The sequence below is a fragment of the Zalophus californianus genome, chromosome 6, assembly GCF_009762305.2.
Source record: "Zalophus californianus isolate mZalCal1 chromosome 6, mZalCal1.pri.v2, whole genome shotgun sequence".
NCBI lineage: Eukaryota > Metazoa > Chordata > Mammalia > Carnivora > Otariidae > Zalophus > Zalophus californianus.
In genome coordinates this window covers 61,251,358-61,268,375 of record NC_045600.1, presented here as the reverse complement: position 1 = coordinate 61,268,375, position 17,018 = coordinate 61,251,358, and the positions used below count along the sequence as shown (strand labels likewise).

Here is a 17,018-nt window from a genome sequence, read left to right as displayed (position 1 = left end):
AGCTACTGGGTCCCCTGTAGGCAGATTTAGATGTGAAGATGAAGGTTGGATGACCAAAGGAGAAGTGAAGGGAAGAAGGAGGTCCACAGTAGGGTACCATTATCTCCTTAGCCCTGTCACAGTATATCACCCACTCTTCTAATTAAACCATTCTAGGGAAGTATCCTGAACTTTTCAGAGCTCTTGCCTGCTGAGTTTCTAAATAAAATGCCTATCTTTCAGTTCTGTAGGAATCTGACCTCCTGATGATCTGGTTTTGCAATCTTTTTTTTGTAGTGTTCCCGGAGAACAATGGAAAGGACAGTTCACAACAGTCGAGGAAAGGTAAAGGCCAGTATTTAATTTTTAACTTGCTTGATGTGGGTTTAGTAGGTTTTGTTGCTATTGATCAAAAATTTTTAAAGAATACATTAGAGATAGGATAATTAAGAGAGTACCCAAGAAAAAAATCCATGTTTTGCATATGGAGAATTTTCAGTGCTCGAAATGTTTTTCCCATAAAGTGGTGTGAGCCTTGTGTGAAGCCTCAGAGATATTTTCCTCTACAGATTTGGGATCCAGTTGTGTTTTGAGAATGAATTTAAAAACTCTATCTGGGTGCCCAACCGTCTACTTTTTTGGGTTTTCTGGCACACTTAATGTGTGTTATTGTTAGGTTTATAAAAAATTGGATGCATGTGATGATCACAAAGATTATAATGTTCTTTTTTTTCATTACTCTTCAATTTCCTCTTGTCCTAGGATTATTCATTTTAGAAAAAGTTTTTTTTCCAGGAAAACATTTAACACAAACTATTGTAATTACAGCGGTCAGTGTTTGGGCTGTGCAAAAACCATGGAGTCTATTCACCTGAGTCCAGAAGAGTATGAATTTCTTAAGGGCAAAATCATGAGGGATGTGATAGATGGAGGTGATCAGTACAAAAAGACAACACCTCAGGTGAGTCCTGAACAGGTTTTATTCCTTTTGTGGATTGCTTGTCTAGAATAGGAATTGGCAATTTTTTTCTGTAAAAGACCGAATAACGAATATTTTAGGCTTTGTGGGCCATATGGTCTCTGCTGCAACTTTTCTACTCGAAATACAGTACATAAGTGAATGAGCATGGCTGTGTTCCATTAAACTATATTTATGAAAATACACTGTGTGCTGGATTTGGCCTGCTGGCTACAGTTGCCAACCTTTAGGAGAGACTGCTTTAGAATTTAGCAGAATAATTGGGGTAGACTATCATCCATCTATTGGAGTCAGTCCTGTTTTATCTAGGCATAGGTCCACTTAAGCCAAAGAGATAGGTGCTCATTTTTTTGTCTAAGTACTTCCAAAAAACTGTGTTCAGTAACTCCCATGAAAACATGGTTTCATGTTTTGTAATTCCTATCTTTTGTAATATCCTATCTCTAATGTATTCTTAAAAAATTTTGATCAGTAGCAACAAAACCTACAACTTCTCTAATGAAAAGAGTTTAAGGTAGCTTAACAAATTTTTTTCCAGATTTTCTTAGTATTGAATTTGATTCCGTAAGGCATCTTTAATAGCTTCATTTTGCTAATCTTTAGTACTTTATACTGGTTTATTAAGATTACGTTGAAGAACTAAAATGCTTTTACCTTGGGGAAAGGTCGCTTATTATCTTAGTAAATGCTTTTTCTTCAAGGTACCAAATAAAAACAAGAAGTGAACATTGTTCTGCCTTCTTACCTTGACTGAAAATTTTCACAGAATGCCCTTAGATCATATGAAGACCTTTAATCTTCAAAATAAAGTCAAAATATGGTCCATAAAAACATTAGCTTCATTTTATGGAATAACTTTTAGCTGATTTTATTGATAAAATTAGAGTTGAGACTTATTAAGTGATGCTAAGTACTTTACATTCATTATCTTATATCTTATTTAATCCTTATAACCACCCTATATGGTACTATTTTATTTCTCTTTTACAGATAGAATGATTGAGACTTTGGGAGATTAAATCTGCCCAAGGACACCACACTATAAAATCTAGGTCCGACTGACCCCAAAACCTTTGCTGTCACACTCTATTGCCTTTCACTGTTTGAAAAGTTCCAGTGGCAATCCATAGTTCCATATATACCTGACAGCCAGCTGGTTGTAGCAGCTCTTAATGCTTTAGGAATTTCTGCCAGCTGAAATATGATTTGAACAGATAAATTTCCTTTCTCTCATCAAACATCTATTGGACACTTATGTGTATTTTCTGAAGTAGATGTTAAGATAGATGCAAGGTTGTGTACAACTCATGCTGTTTGTTACCAAAGACTTAAACATTTCTGTTGTGGACTAAAAAGTCTTCCCACCTTTCAACTTTTTATTTAATAAAAAGAAAAAAATGAAAGAATAGCACAATGGACACTTACATACTCTTCATTTTGAGTAACCAGTTGTTAGTACGCCACTTATGCTTTCTCTCTGTATGTTTTTGTGAACCATTTAAAGGTAGGTTGTAGACATATGACCTTAAATATTTCAGCTTATATCTTCTAAGAATAAGAAAATTCTATAATTGAATACCATTATCACATTTCAGAACCTTAACATTAATTCAGTGTCATTTAATAAAAGGCACATATTCAAATTTTCCCAGTTGTCCCCCTGAAATGTATTTTGTAACCTTTTCCCCTCTGACCCAGGATTCAATCAAGATGTACTCATTGCTTTTGGTGGTTATGTCTCTCTAAATTGAGAACAGCCCCTCCCCACACTGCCTTTTAAAATTTTTATGACTGATTTTTTTGAAAAGTCTAGGTGTTTTGTCTTGTACAGGGCTTCTCAAACTTTGTACCTATGAATCACTTAAAGATCTGGTTAAAATGTAAATTATGATTCAGTTGTCTGGAGGGGGGTCCTGAGAGTCTGTATTTTGAACAAGCTCCCAAATGATGTGATTCCGGTCTTTAGATGATATTTTGAGCAGTAAGACTGTGCACTAATTGATTGTTTTCTCCTCCATTAATTCAGTATAACAGCTCTTGGGTATACACTGCGTGGGTGATGCTGTGTGCTTATTGCCGCAGAGCAGCCACATAATGTCAGGTTATTCTCACTATTGATGCTAAGTTCCATCACTTGATTACGAGGGCAACCGCCAGATATCTCCATCGTAAAGGTACATTTTCCCTTGGTAATCTTTGTAATTAAAAATAAAGTAACCTGTGGAGTAATACGTGAGGCCAGTGCAGATGTCCTGTCATTCTTGCAGATATCCTGTTAACTCTTCACCCAGTGTTTTTCGCATCATGGAGATGGTTTCTACTTTGGGAGGTTGTAAAGTGTTGATTTTCTAGTTATTTCATTCCTTCGACATTTATTAACTGGTATTCTATAAAAGATTTCTCTCTCTCTCTTTTTTTTTTTTTTTTGGAGCTCCTGCTTTTTATTTTTTTAATTACGTTTTCTAGACATAAGGACTTTTTTTTCTTTTTTTGATTAATTGTGTTAGAATCCGTCCATTACCATCATCATTCTTTTTGATGCTCAAATTATCCCGGATTTATCCTTTGGGAGCCCCTTCAAGCCAGCTCCTGTGTCTTTTTGACATTTCCTCCACTACCCTATCAGTTGTTTGTTTTTTTTTATAAATTTTATTTATTTATTCATGAGAGAGAGAGAGGCAAAGGGAGAAGCAGAGGGAGAAGCAGGCTCCCCACTGAGCAGGGAACCTGATATAGGACTCGATCACAGGACCATGTAATCACAACCTGAGCCAAAGGCAGATGCTTAATGGACTGAGCCACCCAGGCGCCCATTATCCCCAGTTTTTGCACTTCTCTTATTTCTGGCACAGGATATTCCAGGTTCTCACCTTGAAGTGCTTCTGTCCCAACGATGGAATCATAAATTGAATACTTTTGTTTGATACCTCTCAATGGTTAAACATTGCTATAATTCCTTTTTAATGTATATCACTTTAATTCTCATTTAATGGAGGTAAAATTTGTTAGTGTTCTCTGTTGGCAAAGACTTAGAGTGTTACACTGTTAAGAGGAGTTGCAGGCTCCAGACTATGGTGAGAATAGCAAAGAGTAGTCATATATCTAATTACTGTAATTCACAGAGCAACTGGATATATTCACAGAAAGACTGGAACATTTTAGGTCAAGGGAAATTATTTTCTCTTTCCAGGTATGCTTCCCTTTCTCCCCACTGAAGGTCTCCAATCCTGTATTGCAGGTCTTGTCACCGCCTTTCACCTTCAGGCTATTAACTTAACATAATAATAATAATTGCTGCCATTTGTGAAATGATTGCCGTATGTCAGGCACTTATAGATCTGTTACACTCAAAACAACCTTGCAAAGATATCACCATTTTGAATATGGGGAAGCTCAGGATAAGCAGTGTATCCATGGGTAAAGAGCAGCAAAGAAAGTCATAGATGTGGTTGGCTTGTTCAGGGTTTGGTTTTTGTGGTATCAGTGAGGTAGAAGGGGCAAGGATGGACCCAGAACACTGCTGGTGGATTGGAGTAGAAGCAACTCTTTTTCTGGGACTAGAGGAAAGGAATTAGGATAGTGGACAAGTTAAGTGTGTCGGTGCAGCAAAGAGTTGAAAACATATATTCACATCTCTTAATTTCTCTGAAGAGCCTGAGGTAAATCGGTCATTTGAAGGTGAGAGAGAATATGCTAGCCTAAGCCTAAGGGACCTTGAGGAGAGTTTTAAGCTTTGGAAGTTTGGATTATTTGTGAGAGGACTGGGGAAAGTATTGCTGGGTGATGCTGAAGGCCCAGCTGGGGCCAGAGCATAAGTTTGTAATGGCATTGAGCTGTGAGACATTTTCAGCAGTCCTGGGCCATCCACGTATAGGAATGGAGAGGGCAGATAGATGGGATGGTACAGGACTTTGCTAGTCTGGTACAGTTGGAAAACAGGAGTTGAGGGTATAGGTGAGAGGATAGTGCAATGAAGGGACCGTGAGACCAAGCTTGATAGGAAGTAAAGATGGGTAGGAGCTCGTGGATTAGGAGACAGTAGAGATAAAAGTGGATTGGAGGCTCGTGGAAGTTGAAGAGCGAGCATGAGAGGAGTGAGAATGACAAGCAGGAGATTTTGATCAGTGTATATTAGAGGTTAGATTTCAGAGGTAGAGTGCTCTGCAGTGATGACAAAGTCCAGAGTGTGAGAGTTAAGTAGATGAAGAAACAGAGCCAAAAGTGCTAGTTGGTTGTCCACAAATTTATTGAAAGTGTCTGTATGATAATTTTTTAAAAAATAATAATTGTAGCCATGTTTACAGATTGCTTCCCAGGTGCCAGGTAATGTGCCTTGTTACTTAGGCTGGTGATGAAGAACTGAGTCAGGTGGCAAATTCTTGAGAAATGTAGAAGTGCCTGGGGTGACACAAGGTGCTAGCAAAGAGGAGGAGTCAGCAAACTATGGCCTGCAGAGCAAATCCAGCCCACTACGTGTTTTTATAAATAAAGTTTTATTGGAACACAGCCAAACTCATTCATTTATGTATTGTCGGTGGCTGCTTTTCCCTTGCACAATTGGGTACATATACAAGAGACCATGTGGCTCATAAAACCTAAACTGTTTACTGTCTGGCCCTTTCCAGAAACAGTTGCTGACCCCTGGTATGAGGTGAGGAGTGGAGACATAATGACTTTGAAAAAATTTTTTTTTCGATTTTATTTATTTGAGAGAGAGAGAGAGAGATAGTGAGAGAGCACAAGTGGGGAGGAGAGGAAGAAGCAGGGTCCCCACAGAGCAGGGAGCCCGATGCAGGACTCGATCCCAGGACCCCGGGATCATGACCTGAGCCAAAGGCAGACGCTTAACCGACTGAGCCACCCAGGCGCCCGAGACATAGTGACTTTGAAGAAGCAGTGGGTACTAGAAGAGGGCCTCTTTGTCCTCAGTCCTGTAGCATGCTTTGAGAGAATGCATTACTTAAGAACTAAGTAACTAGGAAGTTATTGATAACTTCAGGAAGAGCAGTTTCAGCCGTACACTGGGGGCCAAAGCCAGCCAAGTTAGAGCAACTCAGTGAACACACATTGAGCATAAACTATACTTCTGAGAAGTTTAGATGAAAATAAGAAGCAATGGGATAGTTGTGGCTGGAGGATGGTAGAAATCAAGGGAGGATGTAGGGATGTGGGAGAGACTTGTGCATGTTTAGGTGATGAAGAAAGGGTGTCAGTAAAGATAAACATGTCAAATAAGCAGGACAGGTAGGGGAGAGAATGGATGATGAATGAGCAAGGTTCAGAAGTAGGAGGGGCTGCCAAAAAGAGCGCAAATGTGGGAAGTTAGAAAGGAGAGGCCTCATTTGAGACTGTAGAAAAGAAAGTGAAGATGGGTGCAGATATAAATATATCGGTGGAGGGAGAGAAGTTTGAAGGAAATGACATCTGTGTTAAATGGGTACAAGGTGAGAGGTTGGAGTCAAGTAGAAAGTCTAGTTGACACCAGATGGGAGTCTGTTCAACACTAGAGACAGGGAAGAAAGTTTGGGATGGTTGTTAAGAAAGAATTGGGGAGATGCTAACTCCAGGCAGGATTGTGACAGGGGGTGGGTGCTGAGATTTGAATCAGTAATTTGTAGACTTGACTTTACATGAATGTATGATTTAATATTTTTCTGACAGGGCTTGGCTCACCTGGAATGGTAGTAGTAGTGAAGACAAAATGTAGCATTGGCTCAGATTTTGGGTTTGTTGGTGAGGTGTGACAGTATGATGAGGAGCAAGGGAAACTTGTTCGTTCTGACAGAGTGGTTAACATGATTGCTATGGCACTCAGATTATATGGGGAAGGAGGGAAGGCCAGAGAGCACTGTCTAGGAGAGTTCAAGGGACCAGCAGTCTCAGTGTGGGGTAGAAGAAAAGATTTAGTGGGAGCAAAGGAAAGAATACTAGAAGGCTGAGGTTAGAGAGCAGGTGAAATCTTTTAGGCTAAGATTTGACAGGAAGAGCCATTCCAGGCCCTGGCCAGAACCAGTGTCCAACTGTCAGGGTTTGGCATGCACCCCAGGGTAAAGTTTAGCTCCAGAGTATCATTTCCCAAAGATTTTTCATCTCTTGTTTTGTTTTTGCTCACCGTTTGTATTAATCTGTTGGGGCTGCTATAATAGAATATCACAAACTGGATGGTTTAAACAACAGAAATTTATTTTTGCACAGTTCTGGAAGCTAGATGTCCAAGATCAAGGTGTTGGCAGGTTTGGTTTCTCTTGAGGCTTCTCTTTTGACTTGCAGATCACCCCCTTCTTGTTTTATCCTCATACGGACTTCCTCTGTGCTTGAGCATCCCAGGTATCTCTGTCCGGCACACCAGTCAAATTGGATTAAGGCCCGTCCTTATGACCTCATTTTACCTTAATCACTTCTTTAAGGGCTTTATCTCCAAATGCAGTCACATTCTGCAGTGCTTGGGGCTAGGACTTCAACATATGAATTCTGAGGTGGTCAAAGTTCAGTCTATGACACCATTCATTGCATTATATATTAAAACTATATCATGTTCGGGCGCCTGGGTGGCTCAGTTGGTTGAGCGACTGCCTTCGGCTCAGGTCGTGATCCTGGAGTCCCGGGATCGAGTCCCGCATCGGGCTCCCCGCTCAGCGGGGAGTCTGCTTCTCCCTCTGACTCTCTTCCCTCTAGTGCTTTCTATCTCTCATTCTCTCTCTCTCAAATAAATAAATAAAATCTTTAAAAAAAAAAAAACTATATCGTGTTCAGCATTTTAAATTATTTTGTGCTGGGAGCAAGTAGCTGGAATGGACTTCAATACTGCTTTCTAAATCTTGCTTATAATTTAGGAATGTGAGGTATAAATCAAGGAGTAAATATCACATCTTTGTCTACTTTAAAAAAAGTATGATGTGAGCTGACCTCCCTAAGCACCTAAAATGAGAATTATCAAAATTATTTCAGGCTTAGGGCCACTTGGGTGGCTCAGTAAGTTAAATGTCTGCCTTTGGCCCAGGTCATGATCTCAGGGTCCTGGGATTGAGCTCTGCATCAGGCTCCCTGCCCAGCAGAGAGTCTGCTTCTCTCCCTCTTCTCCCTCTGCTCCACCCCCCCATACTCTCTCTCTGTCTCTCTCAAATAAATAAATAAAATCTTTACAAAAATTATTTCAGGCTTATATGTTTTAATCAAATAGAACTCTTTTGTTCAAAACGAAGTAAATGAGATGGCACACTCTGATGAAGTGGATTTCAACCTTGGCTGCTGGTTAGGATAGTACAGGAGATGCCTAAAAATTAATGATACCTGCACTCCACCCCCTCGAGATTTTGGTTTTAAGTGTACAGTTCAGTGATATTAACTACATTCACATTGTTGTGTAACCATCACCATCATCCATCTCCATAACTCTTTTCATCTTATAAAACTGAAACTATACCTATTAAACAGTAAATCCCCATTCTCTCCTTCCTCCCAGCTGCTGGCAACCACCACAATACTTCCTATCTTTATGATTTTGACTATTGCAAGTATCTTATATAAATGGACATATTTGCCTTTTTAACTGGGTTATTTCACTTACCATAATGTTCACAAGGTTTATCCACATAGCATTTTGCAGAATTTCCTTCCTTTTTAAGGCTGACTAATATGCCATTGTATGTATATACCATATTTTATTTATCCAAGTGTCAGTGGACACTTGGGTTGATTTGACATTTTAGCTATCGTGAAATGCTGTTTATGAGCCCGGACTACAGATATCTCTTTGAGACCTTGCTTGCAATTCTTTTGGGTATATAGGGTTATTGCTGCATCATGTGCTAAATCTATCTTTAATTTTTTGAGGAACTGTGTTCCACAGTGGCTGCACTGTTTTACATTCACACCAACAGTGCACAAGGGTTCCAATATCTCCACATCCTTAACCAACACGTACTGTTTTCTGTTGTTGTTTTTTTTAATAGTATCTATTCTAATGGGTGTGAGGTAATATCTCATTATAGTTTTGATTTGTATTTCCCTAATGGTTAGTGATGTTAAGCATCTTTTCATGTGCTTATTGGCCATTTGTGTATCTTTGGAGAAATGTCTATTCCATTCCTTTGCCCATTTTTGAACTGGGTTTTTGTTTTTTGTTGTTGAATTTTAGGTGGTCTCTATATATTCTGGATATCAGTCTCTTCCTAGGTAATACGATTTACAAATATTTTCTCCCATTCTATGGGTTGTCTCTTTACTCTGTTGATAGTGTCTTTTGATGTGTGAACCTTTTTAAATATTGGGAAGTCCAGTTTGTTTATTTTTATTACCATGTGTCTCTGGTGTCATATCCAAGAAAAGCGTTGTCAAATTCAATGTCATGCAGCTTTTGTTCTGTTTTCTTCTAAGAGTTTTACTCTTTTAGGTCTTATATTTGATTTGATTCATTTGAGTTCATGTTTGTATATGGTGTTAGGTAAGGGTCCAACTTCATTCTTTTGCGTGTCAGTATCTAGTTTTCCCAGCACCATTTGTTGAAAAGACTGTCCTTTCCCCATTGAATGGTCTTGGCACCCTTGTCAGAAATCATTTGACCATACATGAGATGTTTTGGGTTTGTGTCTATTCTGTTGGTCTATATGTCTGTTTTTCTGCCAGTACTACACTTTTTTGGGGGCGGTTGGATTTTATTTATGAGACAGAGAGAGAGCTAGAGAGAGAGAGAGGGAGCTCAAGCAGGGGGAAGAGCAGAGGGAGAGGGACAAACAGACTTCATGCTGTGGAGTCTGATACGGGGCTGGATCTCAAGACCTTGAGTCATAACCCAAGCCAAAATCAAGAGTTGGACCCCTAACTGATTGAGCCACCCAGGTGCCCCTGGTACTACACTGTTTTGATTACTGTAGCTTTGTTGTAAGTTTTAAAATCAGGAAGTGTGAGTTTTGTTCTTTTTTAAGATTGTTTTGGTTATTCAGGGTCCCTTGAGATTCCATCAATTTAGGATGAGTTCTTCTATTTCTGCAAAACATATCATTTGGATTTTGATAGGGATTGCATTGAACTTGTAGATTGCTTTGTGTAGTATTGATGTTTTAACAATATTAAGTCTTCCAATCCATGAATATGGGATGTGTTTCCATTTATTTATCTTTAATTTCTTTCAGCAATCTTTTGTAATTTGTAATGTTTTTTACCTCCTTGGTTAAGTTACTTCCTAAGTATTTCATTCTTTTTGATACTATTGTAAATAGAATTGTTTTTGTCATTTATTTTTTAGATTGTTAATTGTTAATAGAAGTGTAACCAAATTTTGTATGTGGACTTTGTAACTTGCTACTTTGCTAAATTGATTTATTCTAGCAGCTTTTTTTTTTGGTGTGGAATCTTTAGGATTTTCTGGATATATGATCAAATCATCTGCAAACAAAGATAATTTTATCTTTCTTTCCAATTTTGGTGCTTTTTATTTCTTTTACTTGCTTAAATTGCTCTGGCTAGAACTTCCAGTATATGTTTAAATAGAAGTGGTGAGGGGCGCGTGGGTGGCTCAATCATTGAGTGTCTGCCTTTGGCTCAGGTCATGATCCCAGGGTCCTGGGATCGAGCCCCACATCAGGCTCTGTGCTCCGAGGGAAGCCTGCTTCTCCCTCTCCCTCTCCCCCTGCTTGTGTTCCTGCTTTCGCTCTCTCTCTGTCAAATAAATAAATAAAATCTTAAAAAAAAATAGAAGTGGTGAAAGCAAGATTGGTCCTAATCTTAGAGGAAAAGCATTCATTCACCATTGAATATGATGTTTGCTGTGGGTTTTTTATATATGGCTTTTACACTGAGATAGTTTCCCTCTATTTCTAGTTTTCGGTTTTTTTAATCATGAAAGGGGGGTTTTATCAAATGCTTTTCTGCATTCAATTGAGATGATCATGTGTTTTTTTTCCCCTTCATTCTGTTGATGTGACCTATTGCACTGATTGATTTTCATATGTGGAACCATCCATGCATTCCAGAAATAGATCCCACTTAGTCATGCGGTGTGTGATCCTTTTAATATACTGCTGAATTTTGCTTGCTGGAATTTTGTTGAGGATTTTTTCATCAATGTTCATGGAGCATCTTGGTCTGTAGTTGTAGTGTCTCCCTGGCTTCAGTATCAGTGTAACACTGGCCTCAAAGAATGAGTTGGGAAGTAGTCTCTTCAATTTTTTGGAAAAGTTTGAGAATGATTGGTATTAATTCTTTAAATGTTTGGTAGAATTCACCAGTGAACCATCAGGTCCAGAGCTTTTGTTGTTGTTGGGAGATTTCTTTTACTGATTCTATCTCCTTACGACATATAGGTGTATTCAGATTTTCTTTTTCTTTGTGAGTATGCTTTGTTGTCTGAACCTCTGATCAAAAGCAGCAATCAGCAGAGCGTAGATCCCCACTATTTGGAGGACGGATCCTTTTTGTCTGGCTCCCAAACAGGTATGCAAGCTGCTCTAGGATCATGGCGGTTGCCTGCCATGTGGCGTGGGGTGAGGCATAGGTAGCTGTTGCTGCACTAGGAGCTAAAACAACAAAATTAAGGACAGTTTCTTATCCAAGTCCTCCCCTGCAAGTTGCAAGCCTTCAACAGACTCCAGAGTCCCAAAATAGTTACATCAGTTTCTGTCAGTGTAATTGTTGTCTAGGTGGGAGAGATAGATTCTTGGAGTTTCCATCTCCACCATCTTCCCTTCAACTTGATGAGTTTTGACACATATATACCCCTGTGGAGCTGTCACCACAGTCAATATAATGAATATACCTATCACCTCCAAAAGTTTCTTCATGCCACTTTGTAATGACTCCTGTACCTCGCTCTTGCTTCACCCCCCAACCCCCAGGTAAACACCATAGAATTATACCGTATATAGTGGTTTTTGTCTTTTTTTTATATTCAGTACAATAATTTTGAGATTTCATCCATATTTTGTGTCTCAGTCATTTTTAGTCCCGAATAACATTCCATTGGGTGGCTATACCACAACTTGTAAATTTATTCACCTATGGATGGACATTTGGGTTATTTCCAGTTTGGGGCTATTAAAAATATAGTTAATAAGAACATTCTTGTAGAAGTCTTTGTACTTTGTGCTTCTGTGTTTATTTACTAGGGATGCTGTAACAAATTGCTATAAACTGGTGGCTTAAACAACAGACATCTATTTTCTCATAGTTTTGGAGGCTAGAAGTCCAAAATCAGGGTATTGACATGGCCATGCTCCTTCTGAAGGCTCTAGGAAAGAATCCTTACTTCTCTTTTCCTAAAGCTTCACAAGCTCCAAACTTTTGGTATCCTTGGTTTTTCTGGGCTGTTAGCCATATTTCTTCACTCTCTGCCTCTTCTCTGTATGCCATCTCTTCCTATGAGTACATCAGTCATTAGATTTAAGGCCCACCTTATTCCAGTACGATCTCATCTTAACTAATTACATCTGCATCCAGATAAGGCCACATTCTGGGTGGACATGAATTTCAGAAGGGATACTAACCCACTACAACTTTTCTTTCTCTTGGGTACGTATCTAGCAGTAAAATGATTGGGTCTTATGGTGGGTGTGTGTGTAGCTTTTTAAGAAACTGCCAAACCATTTTCCAAAGTGATGTCCCATTTTACATTTCTACCAGCAGTATATGAATATTACAGTTGCTCCATATCCTGGTCAGCACTTACTATGGTCAGTCTTTTTACCTTTAGCCACTCTAATGGGTTTGAAGTAGTATCCCATCATGGTCTTAATTTACATTTTCCTAATGTCTGATAATGTTGAGCATCTTTTTATGTGCTTAATTGCCATCTATGTATCTTCTTTGGTGAGATGCCTGTTTAGATCTTTTGCCCATTGTTAAAATTGGGTTGCTTTCGGGGTGCCTGGCTGGCCCAGTCGGTGGGGCATGCAACTCTTGATCTTGGAGTTGTAGGTTTGAGCCCCCTGTTGGGTGTAGAGATTACTTAAAAAATAAAATCTTAAAAAAAATGTGTTGCTTTCTTATTATTTAGTTGTAACAGTTTATGTATTCTAGCTAAACTCCTATGTCAGATATGTCTTTGGCAAATATCTTCTCTCAGTCTGTGGCTTGCCTTTCATTTTTATAAAATAGAGATTCTGATTTAATTCCTCTGGTTTTGGGGCCCCGACAATCAGGATTTTCAAAAGCTCCCAGGTGATTTTATAATGCAGCCCAGGGTCGAGAACCACTGCTTTTAATGTGAGGTTTTGGTTTATGACCATACCACCCTGAACACACCCCATCTTGTCTAATGTGAGGTTTTGAGGAGCCCTAATGTATGTATGGCAGCATCTTTTCTACAGGATAATTTTGGGAGAAAACCTCAGTCATTTTAGCTTTTCTGGTTTAAACCTTTGTTTACTGTACTTAGACATCACAGCCAGCAGATGGCAATAGTATAACATGTAAAAATTATTCTAGGTTTTTATAGCCTGATCAATCAGGTTAAAGGATTTGGCGAGCTTCTTTTACTACTAAACTGAAAGATATCTATGCCGTTTTGAAGTCTGGTTAGTGATAGCAGATAAAGAGGGGAGCTGTATATGTGAATTTTAAGTGAACAAAGCAGAACTCCAAATAGCATGCATGTCCTACTGATTTAACTATGAAACTAATCGAGAGAACATCAGTGAAGATCAAAAAGTGCGTTTTAGCTATGTGGATACTGTTAGTTTAATATTAGCAAGATTTTCCCCCCTTATTTTCCTTCATTCTTAGCAATAAGTTACATTACAGTCAGATTTTTTTTTTAATTCAACTGTTAAGGTATGAGTTCAATTCTTTCTTTAATCTTTTTATTAGGGAAAATTTCAAACATATGTTAAAGGAGAGACTAGTATAACAAACTCCCAGCTCAATGATTATTAACTCATAGCCATTCTTACTTCATTTATACCTCCACCTGTTCTTCCCTTGCCCCTCAGATTATTGTGAAGCAAATCTGATCTTAATCATTTGTCCTGTAAATTATAAATTCACTTCACTTGTTTCTCGTACCTTAAAAAATACTCCTTTGTAGAGTGATTTTTCTTAAAGCCTAACAAATACTTGAGAACAGCAAAAATCTCTACACCCAGTGTGGGTCTTGAATTTACAACCCCAATACGAAGAGTCACACACTCCGCTGACTGAGCCAGCCAGGTGCCCCAAGACCCTTTTACATTCTTTTTTTTTTTTTTAAGATTTTATTTATTTATTTGACAGAGAGAGAGAGAGAGAAGGAGAAGCAGACTCCCCACTGAGCAGGGAACCCAATGCAGGGTTCGATCCCAGGATCCTGGGATCATGACCTGAGCTGAAGTCAGACGCTTAACCAACTGAGCCACCCAGGCGCCCCAAGACCCTTTTACATTCTTAAAAATTAAGGACTCCTAAGAGCTTTTGTTTATGTGGGATTATATCTATTGATAATTAATTACTGGATTAGAAATTAAAACCAAGAACCTTTAAAAATATGTATTAATTTCTTTGAAATAACAATATAAAAACTATTACATGTTAATATAAATAACATTTCCTCAGTAATAACTGTTGTCCAAAACAAAAACAATCTGTAAAAAGAGAGACATTGTTACATGTTTGTAAATATCTTTAATTACATGGCTTAATAGAAGACAACTGAATTTTATAACTGTTTCTGTACTCAATCTGTTGTGTGTGATTTTGGCTGAAGCATACGAAAAAATGGAAGCTCAGAGATGTAAACACAGTTAGAAAAGGTGAGATGATTTTATTCACATTTTCAGATAATTGTGGTTATTCTTTGATATTATATCAAAACTCCACTGCACACTTGTGAGCAAATGAGAGTGAAAAAAGGAGATAACATGTTAATATTATTATAAAAATAGGTTATAACTGTACAGATTTCCTGAACCACAGCGTGAGAACCACTGCTTTAGAAATACTGTGCTATAGATGTAGTTTCCTTTTTCTCTCTCTTTGAAAGTTTAAGTAAAACTTATTTCTCTCAATTTTATTATACAAACATTAACAAAACAAGTTAAAACAAAGAGAACAGTCTCACTACTCAGCTTTTTGTGTCCAGCATATTTTCTATTTTTTGTCTTCTATTTTAGTTCTTTTTTTTTAATTAATTATTTTAGAGAAAGAGAACACAAGTGGGATGGGCAGAGGGAGAGGAGGAGAGGGTCTTAGGCAGACTCCCCCCACTGAGTGCAGAGCCTCACACGGGCCTCCATCCCATGACTCTCAGATCATGACCTGAGCTGAAATCAAGAGTCGGATGGGGGTGCCTGGGTGGCTCAGTTGGTTAAGCGACTGCCTTCGGCTCAGGTCATGATCCTGGAGTCCCGGGATCGAGTCCCGCATCGGGCTCCCTGCTCAGCGGGGAGTCTGCTTCTCCCTCTGACCCTCTTTCCTCTCGTGCTCTCTCTCATTCTCTCTCTCTCAAATAAATAAATAAAATCTTTAAAAAAAAAAAGTCGGATGCTTGACCAACTGCACCACCTAGCCACACTTTTAGTTCTTATTGAGACTTATTTCATCCCACCTGTCACTTTCCTTTTTTTTTTAAGATTTTATTTATCTATTTGACAGAGAGAGTGAGGGAGTGCACAAGCAGGAAGAGTGGCAGGCAGAGGGAGAGGGAGAAGCAGGCTCCCCACTGAGCAAGGAGCCAATGTGGGGCTCGATCCCAGGACCCTGGGATCATGACCTGAGCCAAAGGCAGATGCCCAACCAACTGAGCCACCCAGATGCCCCATCCATCTGTCACTTTCCAAAATGGAAGTGTTTTTGTTCTAATCACAAAAATGATATTTATTAATTATAAAAAATTTCAGTCAAAATAGATAGTTCTAAAGAGGGAAATAATAGCCTACCATGGTCCTCTCATTTTGAACTTCTAATGAAACTCTGTTTTTAACTCTTAATGAAACTTTAATCCCAATAGCCGTCCCCCATAATCCTGTGATTTAGAATTTCTTAAATAAAACTGTAATGACTTGGGATTCTGTTTTCTGAAAAAGAAATTGGAGGAAGGCAAATCACCTGTAGGACATTTAATTGAGTTTTTAGGGTTAAGTTTAAATCAGACCATTTGTTCTGCTTGTTGATATCTCTTGAGTTAATTGACAGAAGGGAGACCTTCTGGTGTTTCTCTAACTACAGACTTAAGACAGCACATGTGACCCAAATGAATGTCAGTATAAGAACTGATCTAACATAGGTGTCTGTTGGTGGTGGTGTTGTTACTCATTTTGGTTTGAAGGGCAGCTGCAAACGTGAAAGATGTGAGTTGACTGAGCCCTTTGTTAAAGTCTTCAGAACTTTGCATGCTCATCTTTTCTGGGTTTGAAGCTCTGGTTATCTCTAAGATGAACTATGAGGTGTCCCCCCTCCTCTGCCAAGATTTAAAAAAAGTGTTGAATGGCAAATGGCAAACTTGAGGGGTTTGGTAGTTTAAGAAAAAACCTGAGAAAGGAATGTAATTACATGCTAAGTATAGTTTTAAATCCATATATTCTGAAGTCTTCATAAAACTCCATTAATGAATATAGTCCTTAACTTAGGAACATTTTACCTAATGCATACTTAATTAATCATTAATGTTATTCCCTATTCCCTCTTCTTCAGCTCCACAATTGAAAACTGGAAAATAAGCGTGGAATCTCTAGATCATCCAGGGTGTTGGTGCAAGAATTATGGTGAAACTTACAGAAAAATCAATGAGTTTAGAAGTACAGGAAGAGTGAAAACATACAAAGTAGGCGGATTCTTTGCAGTGGCCTTCTCAATATCAAATATTTCCATTATTTCTGTATTCTTTTTCATTTTCTCTTATATAGTACTTGCTGAAATTCTTCCAACTGGGATCATGTTATTTTTTTTTAAAGATTTTATTTATTTATTTGAGAGAGAGAATGAGAGAGAGCATGAGAGGAAAGAGGGTCAGAGGGAGAAGCAGACTCCCTGCTGAGCAGGGAGTCTGATGTGGGACTCGATCCCGGGACTCCAGGATCATGACCTGAGCCGAAGGCAGTCGCTTAACCAACTGAGCCACCCAGGCTATATTGTTTTTATTAGAATTATCTTTAAG

At 38.6% G+C, this 17,018-nt stretch overlaps 1 protein-coding gene across 1 annotated transcript in view; it reads left to right on the top strand.

The window, feature by feature from the left end:
* Positions 1-17,018, top strand: part of PRORP (protein only RNase P catalytic subunit) — a 132,096-nt gene that overhangs the window by 3,403 nt on the left and 111,675 nt on the right. Inside the window, exons 2-3 of the mRNA XM_027570782.2 lie at positions 277-324; positions 808-940. Coding sequence (XP_027426583.1) covers positions 277-324; positions 808-940 — 181 coding nt within the window. The remainder of the gene's footprint in view (positions 1-276; positions 325-807; positions 941-17,018) is intronic.